Source organism: Panthera onca, chromosome B2 (genome assembly GCF_046562875.1).
Source record: "Panthera onca isolate mPanOnc1 chromosome B2, mPanOnc1 haplotype 2, whole genome shotgun sequence".
Classification (NCBI taxonomy): Eukaryota; Metazoa; Chordata; class Mammalia; order Carnivora; family Felidae; genus Panthera; species Panthera onca.
The window spans coordinates 42,615,982-42,633,977 of record NC_138343.1 but is presented as its reverse complement, the minus strand read 5'-3'; the positions used below and the strand labels follow the sequence as shown (position 1 = coordinate 42,633,977).

Genomic DNA, 17,996 nt, shown 5'->3' with positions numbered 1-17,996 from the left:
TATACTGAATCAAAAACCCACGAATGAAACGCTACCAAACTGTGAATCATACCTGGACTCAGATTAAAGGTTTTGTGTTGTGTTTACCTTTTTCTTTATTTTCTTTGCAGTTTAAAATATGGATTTGTTAGCTCTGGCTCTGTGTTCTGAGGGAAACTATATGGATTCCATTCATTGACTCCAATTTTAACATTGCAAATCCCCAGCTCTATGGCAATAGTTGGGCAATAATGATGAACAGTTTTTCTGTGTGATTTGTTATCATCTTGTCACGGTTTTTCCTTAGATGGATGGTGATTAAGAAAATTTAGCAGTACACAATCTAAGAAGTAAGATTCTTTAGGGTTTTTTCCTTCGGCTATAATGACAATAACAGAGGAGAAGAAAATGGTATTTTAAACTTCCAAAAGACACAAGCTTCAAAACTACAGTTAACTTAACATAATTTTATGTATCATGATATTTATGGTAGTGCTAAACTGTTTACTTAAAGTCAAGAAAGAAAAATGGCATTTCATTTCTGCGTTTTAGCCAAGAAAACATAGACAGTGGTCTACTTGCCCTGAAACATTGTTTGTGTGTCTCTTTATCTGTTAGAGAGCAGAAAGGCAAACTCGAATTATGGATTCGGCTCAATATGCAGAATTCTGTGAAAGTCGACAATTAAGTTTCTGTAAGTAAATGTTTAATTTTGCTTCATTACATGTTTAAGAGATTATGTGTTACAGATATACTAAAGTATGACGCAATCTCCGTTCCTTAGAAATTGGTGAATTTAATATATGCATAGTTATAACTATTACAGAAACAACCCCTGCATTGTAGGGGAGTCTATAAAAGGTTTTACCCCACTCTACTATTTTGTAATTAATAGTCTTAAGAGGTTTTAAAGGGTGCTGGTAATATACAGAGAGCCATGTTAATTATTCACATTACTTTTAGTCAGAAAAATTCCAGTTTCTCTAACGTTCCCACTTTAATTTCTTTTCCAGTTTCTTAGTCATATTTACACTAGTATTGCTGATTGTACTTGACCCACAATGGACTGGAGTAGCACAGTCATGACATTTAAGAGCCCCCAATATTAATAAATACCAGGCTTTCCATTTATTTATGCATACTCTTATTACCCCAAAGGAACGTATCAATAGTCTCTTCCATTTTTGTGTGTAACCCCCTGCTGTAACAGGCATTCAGTGTGAGCCAAATTCATTAGTCCATGCTCTTGTAACACTAATAACCTAGTGATAAATTAAGTACTGTCCCGTCATTGCACACAAGCTTACTAAAAGTACAGAAAGGCTCGTGATACATAGCGGGCTCAATTGTGCAGCAGACATCCTCACCACAACAGTTCCATGACTAAGACTCTCGGGGGAAAGGTCAAAGAGTAAGTGTGATGAAAAGTCCGGTTAAAAATCTGACAGAAGAGCACATGACCCTGGTCTGAGGGATTATAGACACAATGGTGTCTTTAAATGGAAAAACTGTTCTGTGGTCATAATAACAATGCATTTGATTTGAAAAAAAGAAAATGAGAGCTTCATTTATAGATCATCAAGTACAAATAAATGACACATTTCCAACAGTGTCCCATGTAAATGTCAGTAAAATATAGGAAAACATGTTTTGGGAGCTTTTTTGTCCTAACTAAATATACTTTGCAGTCTGACTAACAGTTTGGCATCCTACATCTGTGAAGCATTAAGTAAATGACACTTCAGATCATGGCAATTTCAGCAAATGAGAGGTTTTTGTATTGTAATTTTTAGGTTTAAAAATGGCATTCAAGTCTTTTATAAGTATAAATCTCCAGTTTATAAAGTAACGTTTAGTGCTATTGAACTATTTTTTAAAATCATATTTTAAATTTAATTCACTTAAAGGAACAGGCGTGCTATTTCACACTAAAACAGATAGCCACTGGAGCGTCCTAATACATCTTATGTTTGGAAATCAGACTCTTAACAACTCAGTTTTTTGTTTGTAACTCAGTAATAATGAATATTTTCCCTTTCTATAGAATATACTTATAGCTTAGACATAATATTATGCTTAATTTTTTTAAAGAAGATGGATTTGGGCATTTAAAAATATTTCTTCATATGATGCCCATAGGTGCTTCATTATGAAACCCTAGTGGAAGACTCTGTTTTATATGCCAGAGTGCTGTGGTTGGGAATGCTTAGTCCAGGTGGGTCGGCACATTTAGAACTAATACCCACACTGGTCAGAATGGTAGGCTTTTTTCGTTTCTACCCTTCTGATAAATTACCAGGATATAGGAATTGTGATCCAGCTGTATGTGTCTTCATAAATATTTGATCTTGGCATTCACTGATTGGGACTACTGATGCATTTTTAAATTAACACATAACTTTTTAGGCTGAAGGTAAGTTGCAGAATTGGGATACTGATCAAATTCACCAACACTTTGGTTTTTATATTTATGTAAGTTAGATAGTCATTTCCCTTAAAGTCTTAACATCTGATATGAACGTTAGTTCACAAAGCTTAAATTTAGTTATAAATTGATAAATCTTTTTGCAAGCCTTTCCTTTCAACCTTTTGTTTCATATATGAATTTTGTAAACAAATACGTAGATTTTCTTTTTAGTCAATCTGAGAGTCTGCTTGTATTTTAATTGATGATTTTAACTTATGTGTGTTTAATTACTTATACTGTTGGGTTTATATATGCTGTCTTTGTGCTTTAAATTTACTTTTTTATTTTGCTTTTCCTTCTCCTTTTCATTGTTCTGTCAGATTAATTAGATTTTCTTCACTCCATGTTTCCTCAAACAGTTTGTATAGTGTATATTCTTTTTCTATTATTCTAGCTGCTATCCTTAATTTTTTAATACGCATCCTGGACTTAAATTTTTTAAGTTGATCATTAGTAAACATTCCTTCTCAGCCTAATTTTGTTTTTCCCAAGGCTCTGTGAGAGCTTAAAGCACTCATTTTTGTCTTAAAAATGCTTTATTTTGCCCTCATACTTAAGTGGTAGTTTAGTCGGGTAGGAAATTGTGGGCTAGTAGTTATTTGTTAAAACAGGATAGCATTGTCTTTTAGTCTCTGTTGTTGGTAAGAAGTCTCTGTCCACTTGTCCTGTGTTTTCCCTGTCGGAGAAACTAAGAGAATGAAGGTCTGACCTCCCAGCGCTCTGGTATATGGGGAAATGAAGAGGCTGGCAGTCCATGGCTGATCAGTATATATGTACAGGAGGAAAGAAAGAAGGAATCTCTACTACAGAAGATTCCAGGGAGGACCAGGCCTTCTGAGGAGGATTATTTTCAATTAATCCAAGTAGCAGTAATTTTGAAGAGATTGAAGTCGCAGAAGAACGTCTTCAGAGTGGAATGAGCATTAGAGGGGGCACTAAGGGAAGGATCAGAATGGCAAGACTGGGAGACGGTTGGGGTAGAAATAAGGAGATAGTATGCAGGGATGCAAGAATGGGATATTGAGAGAAACTTGAATTTTTCTAGTGATCGATGATGAGAAAGATAAACATGTGTATGAGAATTAACTAATCTTAAATTCCCTGTATGAAGTTATTTTAATTCCAGCACAGAAGACTGATAATCCTAGGAACTTCTGACCTTTGTTCAGGATTCTGTTGAAATTGTTGATCAATTTCCATGATTACCCTTTCTCCTGATACATTGAGAAGAGGAGTAAAGGTGAAGGAACTCATTCATTCTGGTGCCCCCCACCTCCCGATGGAAACAAACTGTCATGACTGGGGGTATCTGTGCCTCTTTTGCTGGTATTTCCCAGCAATACCCTGGGAAGGTCTGTCGCTGAAGCCATCCTTCTGCAGCTGACAGGGAGGGAATTATCTCAGGGAATCTTTACCTGTTGTTGGAATAGCAGTAACCCACAGTGGTTTTATGGTACCTCTGTGCACCTTTTTGACATGGAAAAGTTGAAACCCTGCCCTTTAAAGAAGTATCATCTTTCATTCATTTGTTCATTCAGTTTTTATCTAGAAATATTTATTTTGAGTCTGCTGATGCCAGGCACTATTCGTATTCTAGGTGCTGGGGATACAGGGTGGACACATGGTCCTCATCCCTGCATTCGCAGAGCTTAAAATCTAGTGAGGAAGCCACCAATTCTGTTGCTTGGGTGGACAGATCTGATGGAATGCTGGGAATTATCCCTTCCCTCTCTTAAATTGCTTAGAGCATAGTCACAAAATACCTGTTTCTGTGTTCCTAACAGCCTGTCAAAGGGAGAAGTGGATATGGTACCTTTTATTGATTTTGCCCAATTGCTGCCTGTTAACTTGAACTTCAGAAGTATTCCACAGATGTTACACAAGTGTTTGGGAGCTTTTGCAGCTCGCTAGTTAGTTGGAATGTTGCATGTCAGAGAGTAGGTGGAAGATTGGTTACTTTGGGGAGATAGTTTTGAGGGGATTATCATAATTCTGCCACAGTTGACAGCTTTGGATATACACTTCGATAGCAAGACTTCATGTCTTCTGTGATTTATTTCCAAGAAAACTCTTCTGTATGTGGAATTCATGAAGCCTGTGTCTGTAAGGATCCAAACATCATGCTTTGAGTGACCGTTAAGGGTTTTAATAGACCCGTGGGACCAGATTAACCAAAAGAATAATCGGCACAGATTTCTTTACCATCACTCTCTTCCCTGTTGATGACTGGTTAAATTAGTAATATCTAATAAAGGCCCTATGTCAGGTTAGACTCTGCCTCGCACGGTGGCAGTTTAGAGATCTTTACCGGAAGGTTCCTCATGCGCTTGGTACCGTTAGGGATGCAGAGAGAGAGACCTGATGCGTAGTGTTCGCCTGCAAAAAATCGTCTGATACGGTTTCAGAAATGATAAGCGGATATGAAAGGGTATCTGATGATATAAGTGTTCAGTAAATGACTGTGTGGGGAAGTACACAGTGCAGGCAGGATCCGTGTGAGTGAAGAAGAGAGGCGGGATGCCATTCCACAGAGGGAAAGGAGCCGGGGTGAACAGAGAGAGGGTTGACTCAAGGCCAGGTGGCATTTCAGTAGGCACTGGTATAAAGACAGGCTGAAATCAGTCTGGAGGTTCGGAAAGTCAGGCTTAAGAATTTGGACATCTGCAGGCATAAACTTTTTCTATTTCATTCTGTAACTGCAGGCATAAACTTTTTCTATTTTATTCTGAACTTGTGACTTTGAGCCTGTTACAGTAATAGACACATTTTGAAATGTATCGCAAATACAATTTCTGTACGTTCCCGTTCCCGTTTTCTTTTTTTTTTTTAATCACAGGTTCTTTCTTGCAGGAATTTCTTTCCACAAGCATAAATTAAAGTTACAATCAAGCAACCCCTTTGACTATTGTTAATACATGAGCTATGGCCAATGGTGACTTATTCTGACACTGTGAGAAGGTCTGAACATTAAGTCATCTCGTGTACTGTGTTATGTAGCACGGATACAAAATGCAAAGACCCAAATGCATGAGGAATTTCTCGGGGCTTGAATATCGGGACACTATCATTAGTGCTTCGAAAACATAGCGTTTTAGATGCATTATTTTTCAAATGTAATTTCCGTTTTGTGATGGTAACATGAAGTATTAAAACACTTTAAAAATTAAATTTTCGATATTTATTTTTTTGATGGCTAGCCAAAAAAGCCTCCAAATTTCGAGACTGGTTGGACTGCAGCAGTATGGAGATAAAACCCAATGTTGTCGCTATGGAAATTTTAGCATATTTAGCATATGAAACTGTGGCACAGGTAAGAATTATAATATCTGTCCTAACAGGCCATTCATGACTGCTTTCTCCTAATCCCTGTCCATAATCAGGTCCTCTACCGCTACTCTTCCAGGAATGAGAACAGCCATGAGTTGTATCCTATGGCAATCTTGCCATTTTCTGAAATTTCCTTCAGTTATGTTTCTTTGTATCCTCAACTCTGGTGGGTGTTAGGGTAAAAGTGGCTGTTTGTTACAACTTGATCCTAACCCGAAGTTGTGTATCCCTGCATACTTTTTCTCAACCTTGAATTCTAAGGACACATCTACCTTGTTTAGAGATTATTTTTGAGCTTTGAGAAATACCTTTCTAGTTATGTACAGTCTACTGAGTGCTTACCAAAACCTGAGTCCAGAATCAAAGCATGGTCCTTTGACCACAAGCATCAGCCTCTCCTCGCTGCTTGTTTAAAATGTTAACCCAGAGGGGCGCCCTGGAGGCTCAGTCGAAGCATCCAACTCTTGATTTCGGCTCAGGTCATGATCTCATGGTTTGTGAGATGGAGCCCGCGTCGGACTCTGTGCTGACAGTGCAGAGCCTGCTTGGAATTCTCTCTGTCTTCCTCTCTTTCTGCTCCTCTTCAATCCGTCAAAATAAATAAATAAACTTTAAAAAATAAAAGAAACTAATAAAAGAAAATAAAACATAACCAAATTCGAATCTCGGTATCTAGAGCCCAGAAATCTCTATTTTAAAATGCTTCCCCTAGTGATTATTAAATACAATCTGAGAACTACTCCCCTAGAAAGTCAGAATATATTGTTTCTTTTTTTTTTTTCAATAGCACATGTTTATTCAATAAATTCGGCCTGCTGCATTAAATTGCATTTATGTTTTACTGGATAAAAATCATCCGTACTCTTGATAGAATAAAAGCACAGCTTAGAATATAGCATACCTAACCAGTTAATTCATTTCATTTTTCTAATATGAAATTTATTGTCAAATTGGTTTCCATACAACACCCAGTGCTCATCCCAACAGGCGCCCTCCTCAATGTCCATCACCCTCTTTCCCCTCCCTCCCACCGCCCATCAACCCTCAGTTTATTATCAGTTTTTAAGAGTTTCTTATGGTGTTTCTGTTCATGGATAGGTCCATTTTCCAGTCAATGAAAGCATATGCTCATGTGCACAATACAGATTTGTAGGCTCACTGTATGATCAGTAACATTTGGAATGGATTGCTTTCAGTTTTGCCACTGCATTGACATTGGTGGTTCTTTCCAGTGATGTGACTTCTTTTCATTACTCTGATCTAGTTAGTGGACCTGGCTCTTCTTGTGAGGCAGGACATGGTAACCAAGGCCGGAGACCCCTTCAGCCATGCCATTTCTGCAACCTTCATTCAGTATCACAACTCTGCTGAGGTGAGTAGCAAAAAAAAATCTGTCTTTGACACATCTGTGGATTTTTCTCATGTCTGGTGTTTACGGTAGTAATTCTTTGAAAAAGACAATGTAGGAATGTATAGCCTTCAGTCAGGAATCTGAACACGCTCAACTTTCAAACAGAGATTTTCTGAGTTCCTACTATGTTCCAGGCCCTAACAAGCCACTTAATACAATTATTTGCTCACCTTTTTCTTGCCTTATCTAGCTTCCCTAGCCCTGCAGTGAAAGAGGGATAGTTGTAGACCTCACCTCGTTTCCATGGGCGGTGAACAACCGGTTTGGGCCTTTGAACAATGTTGAGAATAGTTCTTTATTTCTTTGCGCCTCAGAAATGAGAGGACCACTATTATTCGTGTCCTAATAATTCCCAACGTTTATTGATAATTTTACTTCCCAGTTATTGATCCAGCTCTAAACATGATTTAAAGAAGCATGGCTCCACTTATTCTCTGTGTTCAGATTGGCCCTTGTCATGTGAGGATCACATCCTTTCATATCCAGTTTATGTGGCTGGGACCCCCACTTAGGGGACTATAAAATCTTGCCAAACTTTAAGACATTGTGCAGTAACTGTGTAACATTCTTATTATGAAGATGCTCTGTAAGCAGCATATAGCTGCAAACCAAAAATGTGGTATTATCTATTGAACGAATTTGCTAATATGTAACTTTTTTTTACTAGCACAAACAGCAATTTCATATAATTCAATCTAATAACCGTATAGAAGGCAGCAAGGAGGTTAGATTAACATCTACATGTATAGTTGTGAAGCGAGCTTTGGATCAAGTTGGGTGAAATATACAACCTGAAAATGGCTAAGCCCCTTTGAGAATTTGGCAAAAACTATAAACCCTGTCTCCGTAAACACATTCACAAATTTTGTATACAATTCAGGGTGTTCAAAGACCCTCTGAAACCATTCTATGGATCTAAGTGATCTGTGAACCCTACGGACCCCAAGTTTAAGCATCTCTGCTCTTGGATACTTAGAAAATATATAAATATATATGCCTATATATCTTATTATCCGTCAGAAGATTGACATCTTTTTATTCCCCTTGGAGGATCAGATTGGCTTGGAATCCAAGTAGAAATTAAAGTGTTTTGCCCATTACAAATCCTTTTTTTTTTTCTTAGAAAAGATCATACATCATTATCAGTCATCATACTTTAAAAGTCCCTAAAGCTTACTCAGTTGATTAAACACTTTGTTTTCTTTACGTTACAAACCCAAATTACGATGTCAAAGAACACCCTTTAAAAATATCTTTGGTACACGTTCACTTTATGAATATGTGTATAAGTATGCTTTTCATTAACATCAGACAAATTTGTTGTAACATTTCTAATTGAAGAAATTTACAGTGAACATAACAAGCCTAGTTTTCCCTTAACATTCAAGGGATTGCTTGCATGGCTAGGAAAACTCTTTATTTCCCTTCTTTCTTGGTTCTCCAGGGTGGCCAAGCTGCCCTGGGCAACCGCTCAGCAACCACAGCTGCTGCTCCCAGCTACCCAGTAGTTAAGAAAAATGGCCTGTGTGTGCTCGGTTTCCCGGGCTCTCTGGGAGGCGGGAGCATGAGTGTCGGAAAGCATCCTGACTAAATATGTTAGCAAAGCCTCAAGCGTTCCCCTGGCCGTCCAGACACCCCTCCTCCTGTGTGACTGGTGGTCAAAATGAACATTCAGAGGGACTGGAAATCTTCCTGCCCTTTATTACCTGACAAAACACAGAGAATGGCCACTCTAAAGTAGGATTCTTCCTCATCAATGTTACAAACCAGCAACCAACATCAAGGACCTGCTTTAAAGGGCTTTTTAACAAATTGGGTACAAAGGGGAACCCCAAAGACTGGTATGATCTGTGTTCTGTAAAACAAACAAGGAAATGAAGAACAAGCAAACAGACAATTTGAGATTACATATGCTAATTTCCAAATGAGTGCCATAGACAGGAAGCATGGAGGTATAGAAACAATCCCTGACTGTAGAGAAGACTTCAGAGAGGAAGCTGGTGTTGAGGGAAGATAGGACTTTGACAAGATGGTAAAACTGGGGAGAATATTCTAGGCCTCAGAGGCAGCATAGGTATAATTGTAGAAGGGAAAAACAAAGCTGATTAAAATATTCAAGCAAAGGATTCATTGAGGAAGAGGAGGAGGTCAGATTAGAAAATTAAGCCTTAGGCTCTTAGAGTTAAGGAAGAGTTGTTGAAGGGTTCTTGGCTCCTAAAGGGTGATGAGTTCAAATGGGTGTTTTAGGAAGATCCAAATGGAGGTGCTACGTGCTTTGGATTGGAATCAAGCTCTCAAGGCATGGAGTTAATACATAATACATTCTATTTTAATGACTGACATTCTTGAACACTAGGCAGATAAGGAAACAAGCTAGTTATGCTTGGGTTCTCAGATTAGCATCTTTAATAGGAATTGAAGTTAATTTTTAAGGTTTTTTTTCTAACATATGGTTTATGCACAGCAAGCAGAGATCTCTAGGAGTTACCTTGTTTTTCCTAAGAACAACTCATGCCAAATTAGCCTTATTCTTTCTTGTTTGATAATGTTCCTAGGCAGCCAAATCAAAGAAATATTTCTGAAACCAATACATGCATTTCAGCCAAACGTTTTACAAAGTTTAGCTTATTTTTTTATTTTTTTTAATTTTTTTTTAACGTTTATTTATTTTTGAGACAGAGAGAGACAGAGCATGAACAGGGGAGGGGCAGAGAGAGAGGGAGACACAGAATCGGAAACAGGCTCCAGGCTCTGAGCTGTCAGCACAGAGCCCGACGCGGGGCTCGAACTCACGGACTGTGAGATCATGACCTGAGCCGAAGTCAGACACTCAACCGACCAAGCCACCCAGGCGCCCCAGCTTAATTTTTTTAAATATGGAGAAGTGTAGGCCAGCAGATAGTATGGTTAGTATAGGTGGTGGGATAAAGAAAATGTGGACTAATAATACCATATCTGAAAAAAAAGCTTCTAGGCTTTTACTGGCCTGTACATTTCTTAGGAGCTAATACTGTGATATTACTGATAAGGAAATTTTTGTGTTTAGTTTCAGTGTTTAGGTACCATCCAATAGGAAGGACATTGACACAGTAGAGGATATCTAAAGGCGAGTTATATCTAAAGGTGAAAGAACCTGAAATGAGTGGTTGAAGGAATGTGAGCTAATCTGACCTGTAAAAGAAAAGAGGCTATGCAAAGTGACAGTCCTCAAACATTTGAAGCGCTTCTACATGGAAGAGAGAACAGACCTGCAGTCATGGCCAAAGAAACCAGATAGAAATGAGGGATATTATGAAAGAAGGAAGGAACTGAAAATGGAAGGAGCTAGAGGTATCTACAGTGACCCTACAGGCGCTGAGTTTGAGTCACTGGTAGAAGGCTGGTCACACTGATACAAATCATGTCTGGACAGCGTCCGGTTTGGGGGGGACTTCAGAGGTGCCTTTTGAGACATGTAAGTCTGACATGCTGACAGAACCTCCAAGTAGAAATCTCTCTATCTGACCGAATCAACAGAAATTTCAGAAGCTGTAGTAGACAGATTAAGATTAAGCTGATCAGACAGATTAAAAATTTAGACTATTTAGACTCTCAGGGGCAAGACAGGGCACCATTTCTGTGCACTAGATAATCATACCTTGTGTTTTGATACTTGTAAACCTCAAGAAGTATTGAATCCAGGAGGTATTCAACCAAATTGAATGTCAGTAGAAGTCCTGGTCACTTGATTTCAAAACCAAATCTCTTTGGGCAGGGGTCTAGCATGAAGTCCTACCCAGAATCTCCTGAGACCACACCTCCTCCCACACCAACAGCCCCATCATCTGGGTCACAGCACTCAGGGAAAACCACAGCAGGATCCCTTGGGAATGGGAGTGCTGGACAAGACTTGACTAAAACCAAGCAAAGGAAAAGAAAAAAGGTCAGTGACAATTTTTTTTCTTTTTCCTTTTTTTTTTTTTTTTTTTTTCTGATGCAGAGCTTCGGAGAAAGCTCGTTGAGTTTGTTTCAGAGATCTGGAAAATGTGCTCTGTTTTGCGCATCATTCAGATTTTTAGAAACAACCAATTTATGCTTGACCATACTTAATGACTTCTCCTGAAACTTTCGTAACAGATTTCTTCTGGATAAAGCAAGATAACGCTTTTTTTCTAATATTTTATTAGAAAAATTTTCAAACATAACAAAAATATTAAGAGAATTGTAGAGTTAACACCATGTATCTGCCATCTAGATTCTACAGTGAACATTTTACCATACTTACGGTATTATCTACATATTGACTTTTATTATATCTATGCATCTAATTGTTCCTTTGCTCATCTGTCAGTTCATCTTTTTTTTTTTTTTTTTTTTTTTTTTTTTTTTAGCTACAAGGCCAAGTAAGCTACAGACATTAGTACACCTCATGGCTTAACACTTCATTATGTAACATTTTTTTGTGGTTCTTTTTTTTTTTTTTTTTAAGGTAAAACTTAGCACACAGTGAACCACTCAATGCTTAAGTATACCCTTTGACGAATGTGGGCAAATGTGTAACCTGTTGTTTTGTAAATCCCTCTCAAAGATATAAAACATTATCATCAGTTCAGAAAGTTCCTGCATGCCTCTTCCCAGTCAATACCAGCCACTATCCTTAGAAAGGCAGTCACTGTCCTGATTTTTTTCATACTAGCTCAGTTTTTTCTGTTCTAGAACATCATATAAGAAAAATGTAGGATGTAAACTCTTTTGAGTGAAATGTCTTTCACTCAAGATATTTTTGAAGTTTGTTTTTCACTATAAGTGTAATTTATTCCTCTTTATTATTGAGTAATAATCCCTTGTATGAATATATCAGTGTATTTATTCTGATTATGGTGGACACCTAGGCTGTTTCCAGTTATTGAGGCATTCTAAATAAACCTGTTGTGAGCTTTATCGTGAAAGTCTTTATGGGCAAATGCCTTTATTTCTCTTGGGTAAATAGCTAGGAATTAAAGTACTAGGCCATAGAGTATGTATGTGTTCAGTGTTCAAAGAAACTCTAAGAATGGGGCGTCTGGGTGGCTCAGTCAGTTAAGCATCCAACCCTTCATTCCGGTTCAGGTGATGATCTCATGGTTTGTGGGTTTGAGCCCCACTGACAGCCAGATCCTGCTTGGGATTCTCTCTCTCCCTCTCCCTCTCTCTCTGTCCCTCCTCCACTCTCTCGCTCTCTCTCAAAATAAATATTAAAAAAAGAAAGAAAGAAACTCCACGACTTTTTTTTCCCAAAATATTTGTATCATTTTATACTTACACCTGCAGTATATGCCTCCCATGTTCATCAGCATTTGGTGTTATCATTGTTTTTATTTTTAACCATTCTAATGGATATTCAACAGTGACTCATTTTACTTTGAGTTAGCACTTCCCTGATGACAAACGATGTTAAGCATTTTTTCAAGTGCTGACTGGCCATTCATGTATCTTCCTAAGGGAAAAGTCTCTTCAAATCTTTTCTACAGTATTTTGAGGGAAGATTGTCTTTTATCACCAATTTGTAGGGGTTCTTTATATATATCCTATGTAATAATCCTCTGTCAAATGTTTTTTCTACATGTTGTTTCTCACATCATGCCTTACCTGTTCATTGTCTTAATGGTATATATATTGATGAGCAGACGTTTTGAACTTCTGATGAAGTCTCATTCATCCAGTTTTCTCACACGTTTATTGCTCTCTGTATCCTAAGAAACCTTTGACTTCTCTCAAGTCATGGTGATAAGTGTTTTCCTCTGAAAGCTGTATCACTTCCATTTCTATTTCATCATCATCAGATTAACTTTTGTGTATTATATGACTGGAGGTCAAGTTCACTTTTTTACATACGGTTATCTGGTTATTGCCAAACTTTTTGTTGAGGACTCTTTTCTTCCATTAGATCGCTTCGGTGGCTTTGTTGAAAATCAAATGACCATTGACACCTGGGTGGCTCAGTTGAGCGTCCAACTCTTGATTTCAGCTCAGATCATGACCCCAGGTTGTGCGATCAAGCCCATGTCAGGATGTGCGCTGAGTGTGGAGCCTGCTTAAGTTCCTCATACTCCCTGTCCTTGCACCCTGCTCACGTTCTTTCTCTCTCTCACCTCTCTCTCTCTCTCTCAAATAAAAATAAAGAAAGAAATAATCAAATGACCACATATCTAGTCTTTATTTCTGGAATTTCATTTGTCTCATTGACTGATTTGTCAGTTGTTTTGTTGGTACCATTTGCTTTGATTACTGTAGCTTTATAGTAGGTCTTATAGCGGGTAGTATGAGACCTCAAACTTTATCTTTCAGCCATAATTTTATGGACACGCTGTGTCCTTTGCATTTCTATATAAATTTTAGAATCAACATCTTAGTGTCTACCTAAAGGAAGGAAGAAGGAAGGAAGGAAGGAAGGAAGGAAGGAAGGAGAAGAGGGGAAGGGAGGAAGAAAAAGACAAAAAAGCCTAGTGGGGGTTTGAAAGGGATCAGATTGAATACTTCCATCAGCTTGGGGTTATGAATGTCTTAACAGTACCAATTCATATAATCCATGATGATGGCATACCTCTGTATCTTTATGAAATCTTCCTTTTAGCACTGGTAATATTATTCACTCTGAATTCTATTTTATCTGATTACTATAGCCATTCCAGCTTTCTTGTACTGTTTACATTGATATGTTTTTCTGTCAGTTTTCTTTCAGTGTATCTGTGCCTTTAATATTTAAAGCACATCTCTTGTAGACACCAAATAGTTGGGTCTTGCTTCTTTTTCCTTTCTAAAGTATATCTTTTAATTATAGTCTTTAATTCCCTGATATTCAGTGTATTTATTGACATGATCCGATATAGGTCAACTATTTTGGTATTTGTTTTCTGCTTGTTCTATTTTTGTTTCTCAGTTTTTCTTTCTTATTTTGGGTTCTGTGCTCTTTAAGAAATTCAGTTTATCTACTGGTTTCTTAGTGATACCTCTTTGCATTATTTTTTCAGTGGTTATGCTAAGGATTACAATATATCCTTAAATTTTCAGTGTACTTGGAGTTATTGTACTGCTTACATAAAATATGAGACTCATATTTGTAAGACGCATGTACTTTACTCTTGTCCATTACACTATAGTTGTGATACATCTTACATCTTCTTATGTTATAAACCATAATACTATTTTTACCTTAAATAATCAAATGCATTTTAATGAAACTAAGAGAAAGAATAGACTTTAACATTTACCATTTCCATTTAACATTTACTATTTTTTTATGTTCAGATTTCCTTATGGTATTATTTTCCTCTTTTGTTCTACTAAATTTTATTTTAGCATTTGTTACAGTGCGGTTTAGCTGGTGACGGTTTCTCTGAGTTTTCATATTTCTGAAAATATCTTTTCTTTCATTTTTAGAAGATATTTTCACTGGATATAGAATTCTGGGTTGGCAATTTTATTTCACTACTTTAATGATATCATTCCACTATTTTCTGGCATCCATTGTTTCAATCATATGTCAGTAGTTTGTATTATTGTTTCTGTGTTTGTAATGTGTTCGTTTTCTCTGGATGGTTTTGGGATTATATCTTTATTTTTAGTTTTCAGCAGTTTGACTGTGATATCTACAAACATGGTTTTCTTTGTATTTATCCTGCTTAGGGTTCACTGAGCTCCTTGACTATTGGTTTATGCCTTTAAGTATTTGGGGGGAATTTTCAGCAGTTACTTCCTCAGATATTTTTTTTATGCTTCAATTCACTGTCTCTCCTCTACTTCTGAGACTCCAGGCACATATTTGATAGTTACTTTGATATTGTTCAACAGGTACCTGTTTAACCGTTCTCTCAGTCTTTTCTCTTTCTTCAGGTTGGATAAATTCTTTGATATTTCTTTATGTTCCAGACTCTTCTATCAGCTCCAGTCTGTTATACCCATCCAGTAATTTTTTATTTGTGATATTCTATTTAATTGCTTTATAATTTCCACGTGATTTCTTTTTAGTTGTTGTGCATCTAGTTTATTTGTCATTTATTACAAGTTTATTTTCCTTATCTTCTTGAACATAGTTATAACAGCTGCTTTAACATCCTTCTTTGGTCAGGGCGCCTGGGTGGCTCAGTTGGTTGAGCATCCAACTTCGGCTCAGGTCACGATCTCACGGTCCGTGAGTTCGAGCCCCGTGTCAGGCTCTGGGCTGATGGCTCAGAGCCTGGAGCCTGCTTCTGATTCTGTGTCTCCCTCTCTCTCTGCCCCTCCTCCATTCATGCTCTTGTCTCTCTCTGTCTCAAAAATAAATAAATGTTAAAAAAAAATTTTTTTTTAAATCCTTCTTTGGTCAATTAGTATGGCTTATTTTCATCTCCATTGAGTATAAATCATGCTTTCTGTGGTACTTAGGCTCAGTGGAGACCAAAATAATGCCTCCTCTCTCAGTCTGTTCATCTCAGGCAATTTCTTACATTGTTGCATGTCTAGTAATTTTCAGTTATATCCTGGTAATATCATAGGTAATATATTGTAGAAATTTTGTGTTGTCTTATATATGTGAACTCTTATATATGAAGAGTTCTTGGTGTTGATAGTGGTGGTGATTGTGTGCATGTGAGTTAAGCAGACAATTTACTGTTCTACACTGAGCTCTAAACTTGAAACTCAGACTCCTCTTCAATGGCAGCAGCTGGAATCTCTCCTCAGTTCATGTCATTTTAACTGGGTTTCTTGGCTTTGGTACCACAGAGAAATCGATTTGGGAAAGTTTGTACACAGAATTGGGGACTAACCTTCTTTGATTTTGCCCATTTTTGGTATTTCCTTCCTCACTTCACACCTGCTGTGGGTGCCCTGAATTCTGGCCTATATTTCTTAAAGTCTCTAAGGTCATGTGCCCCCTATACTGACTGGAGCCCACCCTTATACTAAAACAGTAAAAACAGGAAACTGAAGCCACTGTTCTTCTCTTCTTCGAAATATAGGCACTCCCTTTCCAATTTCTGTCTGGTTTTGATCAGTCTCTATTGCTTTCATGTTCTTGTTTTTCATAATTTGTTTAAAGTTGATACTCCTTTCTAAAACTCAGTTGACAGGGTGCCTGGGTGGCTCAGTTGGTTAAGTGTCCGACTTCAGCTCAGGCAATGATCTCACAGTTGTGAGTTGGAGCCCCACATTGGGCTCTGTGCTGACATCTCAGAGCCTGGAGCCCGCTTCCGATTCTGTGTCTCCCTCTCTCTCTCTGCCCCTCTCCCACTCATGCTCGCTCTCTCTCTCTCTCTATCAAAAGTAAATAAATACATTTAAAAAAATTTTTTTAAATAAATAAGTAAAACTCAGTTGCTACAATAAGAACCATTTGCCATTACAAGTAATGGAACCATGCCAAGATATAATTTTATAATGATAGTAAGCAAATTTAAGTTTTAGTCTCATATCTCGTTTCCTCTTCCATTTACAAAACACCAGAGCTCAGTGCTTATTTATTAAGGGAAAATTTGAACTATAAGGAACTTCTGTATTATAAAGTAGTTTTAAAGAATTTTAGCTATAGAGCTCCAGCTCACTCAGTAACTGAAATTACGACAACAAAATGTTACCTAAAAGACCTCTTCAGTGGACTTGCTTTATTAAGTATGTAAGAAGTTGTAATTCATTTGAGATAATTATGCACACATACATAAAAATTTCAAGAATTTCTAAAACTTCTGAAGAATTCTTTTTTTCTCTTAAATATTTAAATACTTCTCTCCAAATCTTGTTGAAAGCTATCACCTTAGAGTTGTTTTATAGAAAAGGTTTCCGGAGTAAAGTATTAGATTAGTCCATATCTGAATTCTCCTAAATTCAAAATCAGTGACATCAGAATAATTTCCCACTTTAAAGCTATTAATTATTTCTCTGTTTACTCATCCACATCTTTCTACATTCAGACTCTTGCTGTGTTTTCATTTTTAGTCCCGGGAAACTTCAGCTATGGTGGGAAGACGGTACAACTCATTCTACATAAAATCATAAAGCCTATATGTATTAGCCATGTGTCCTAGAAGCCAAGAGATTCAATGTATAGCCATACAGTGGTACTGTCACTATAATCTTGGCCATGTCCCTTATCCTCACTTTCTCATCTATAAAATGGGGTAGGAGTTGGGGAAGTTTCGAACAGATGGCATCTTGCATTGCTTCCAGATTTAATAACGTATGAATCCTTAAATCTAGTGATACTCTCATCTTCTCTTTAAGTACCTTTTCTAGTTTTGATTTCCTTAAAGAAAAGATTTTTCTAGTTACATAGAACTACAGTTTTAACAATAAACATCTCAATTAAACTTTGAAATGAGAAAATCAACTTTTAAAACTATATTATATACTGTAATCTTTGGCCAAAGAATGGCCCACCTTCATCTGAAAAGAATCCTCCATAAGCACAAAGCTCTGGGAAAGCTATGTGTCCAGCAGTGAATAAAAGGAAGACACATACCTGGCCAGATTATAAATCAACCTTTGAGGTCAGTGAGTAATAAAAATATCAGTAATAGTAGTACTAACCTTTTGTTTTGCTCTCATCTGAAATATGTGCTCCTCCTCTGTAAGAACCAATATTTCAAGTTTAACAAAAGATCTAGTCCATCATTCTGGATGTGGAAAGAATAAGTGGCCATTATCTGAGATTCCAGGTCCTTCTTAAAATTGGACTTCCCTGGCAAGGGAAAGGCTGAGAAAGGATAGGACGATTTAACTTGCTCACCATTTTTTTTTTTTTATTTAAAAAAAATTTTTTTTTAACATTTATTTATTTTTGAGACAGAGAGAGACAGAGCATGAACGGGGGAGGGGCAG

General features: G+C 37.2%; 1 protein-coding gene across 4 annotated transcripts in view; it reads left to right on the top strand.

Annotated features, from left to right (window-relative positions):
• SUPT3H (SPT3 homolog, SAGA and STAGA complex component) overlaps positions 1-17,996 on the top strand; it is a 539,689-nt gene that overhangs the window by 428,486 nt on the left and 93,207 nt on the right. For all 4 annotated transcript variants that reach the window (XM_078446962.2, XM_078446964.1, XM_078446963.1 and 1 more), the window contains exons 7-10: positions 598-673; positions 5,644-5,756; positions 7,038-7,145; positions 10,939-11,106. In XM_078446962.2, coding sequence (XP_078303088.1) covers positions 598-673; positions 5,644-5,756; positions 7,038-7,145; positions 10,939-11,106 — 465 coding nt within the window. The remainder of the gene's footprint in view (positions 1-597; positions 674-5,643; positions 5,757-7,037; positions 7,146-10,938; positions 11,107-17,996) is intronic.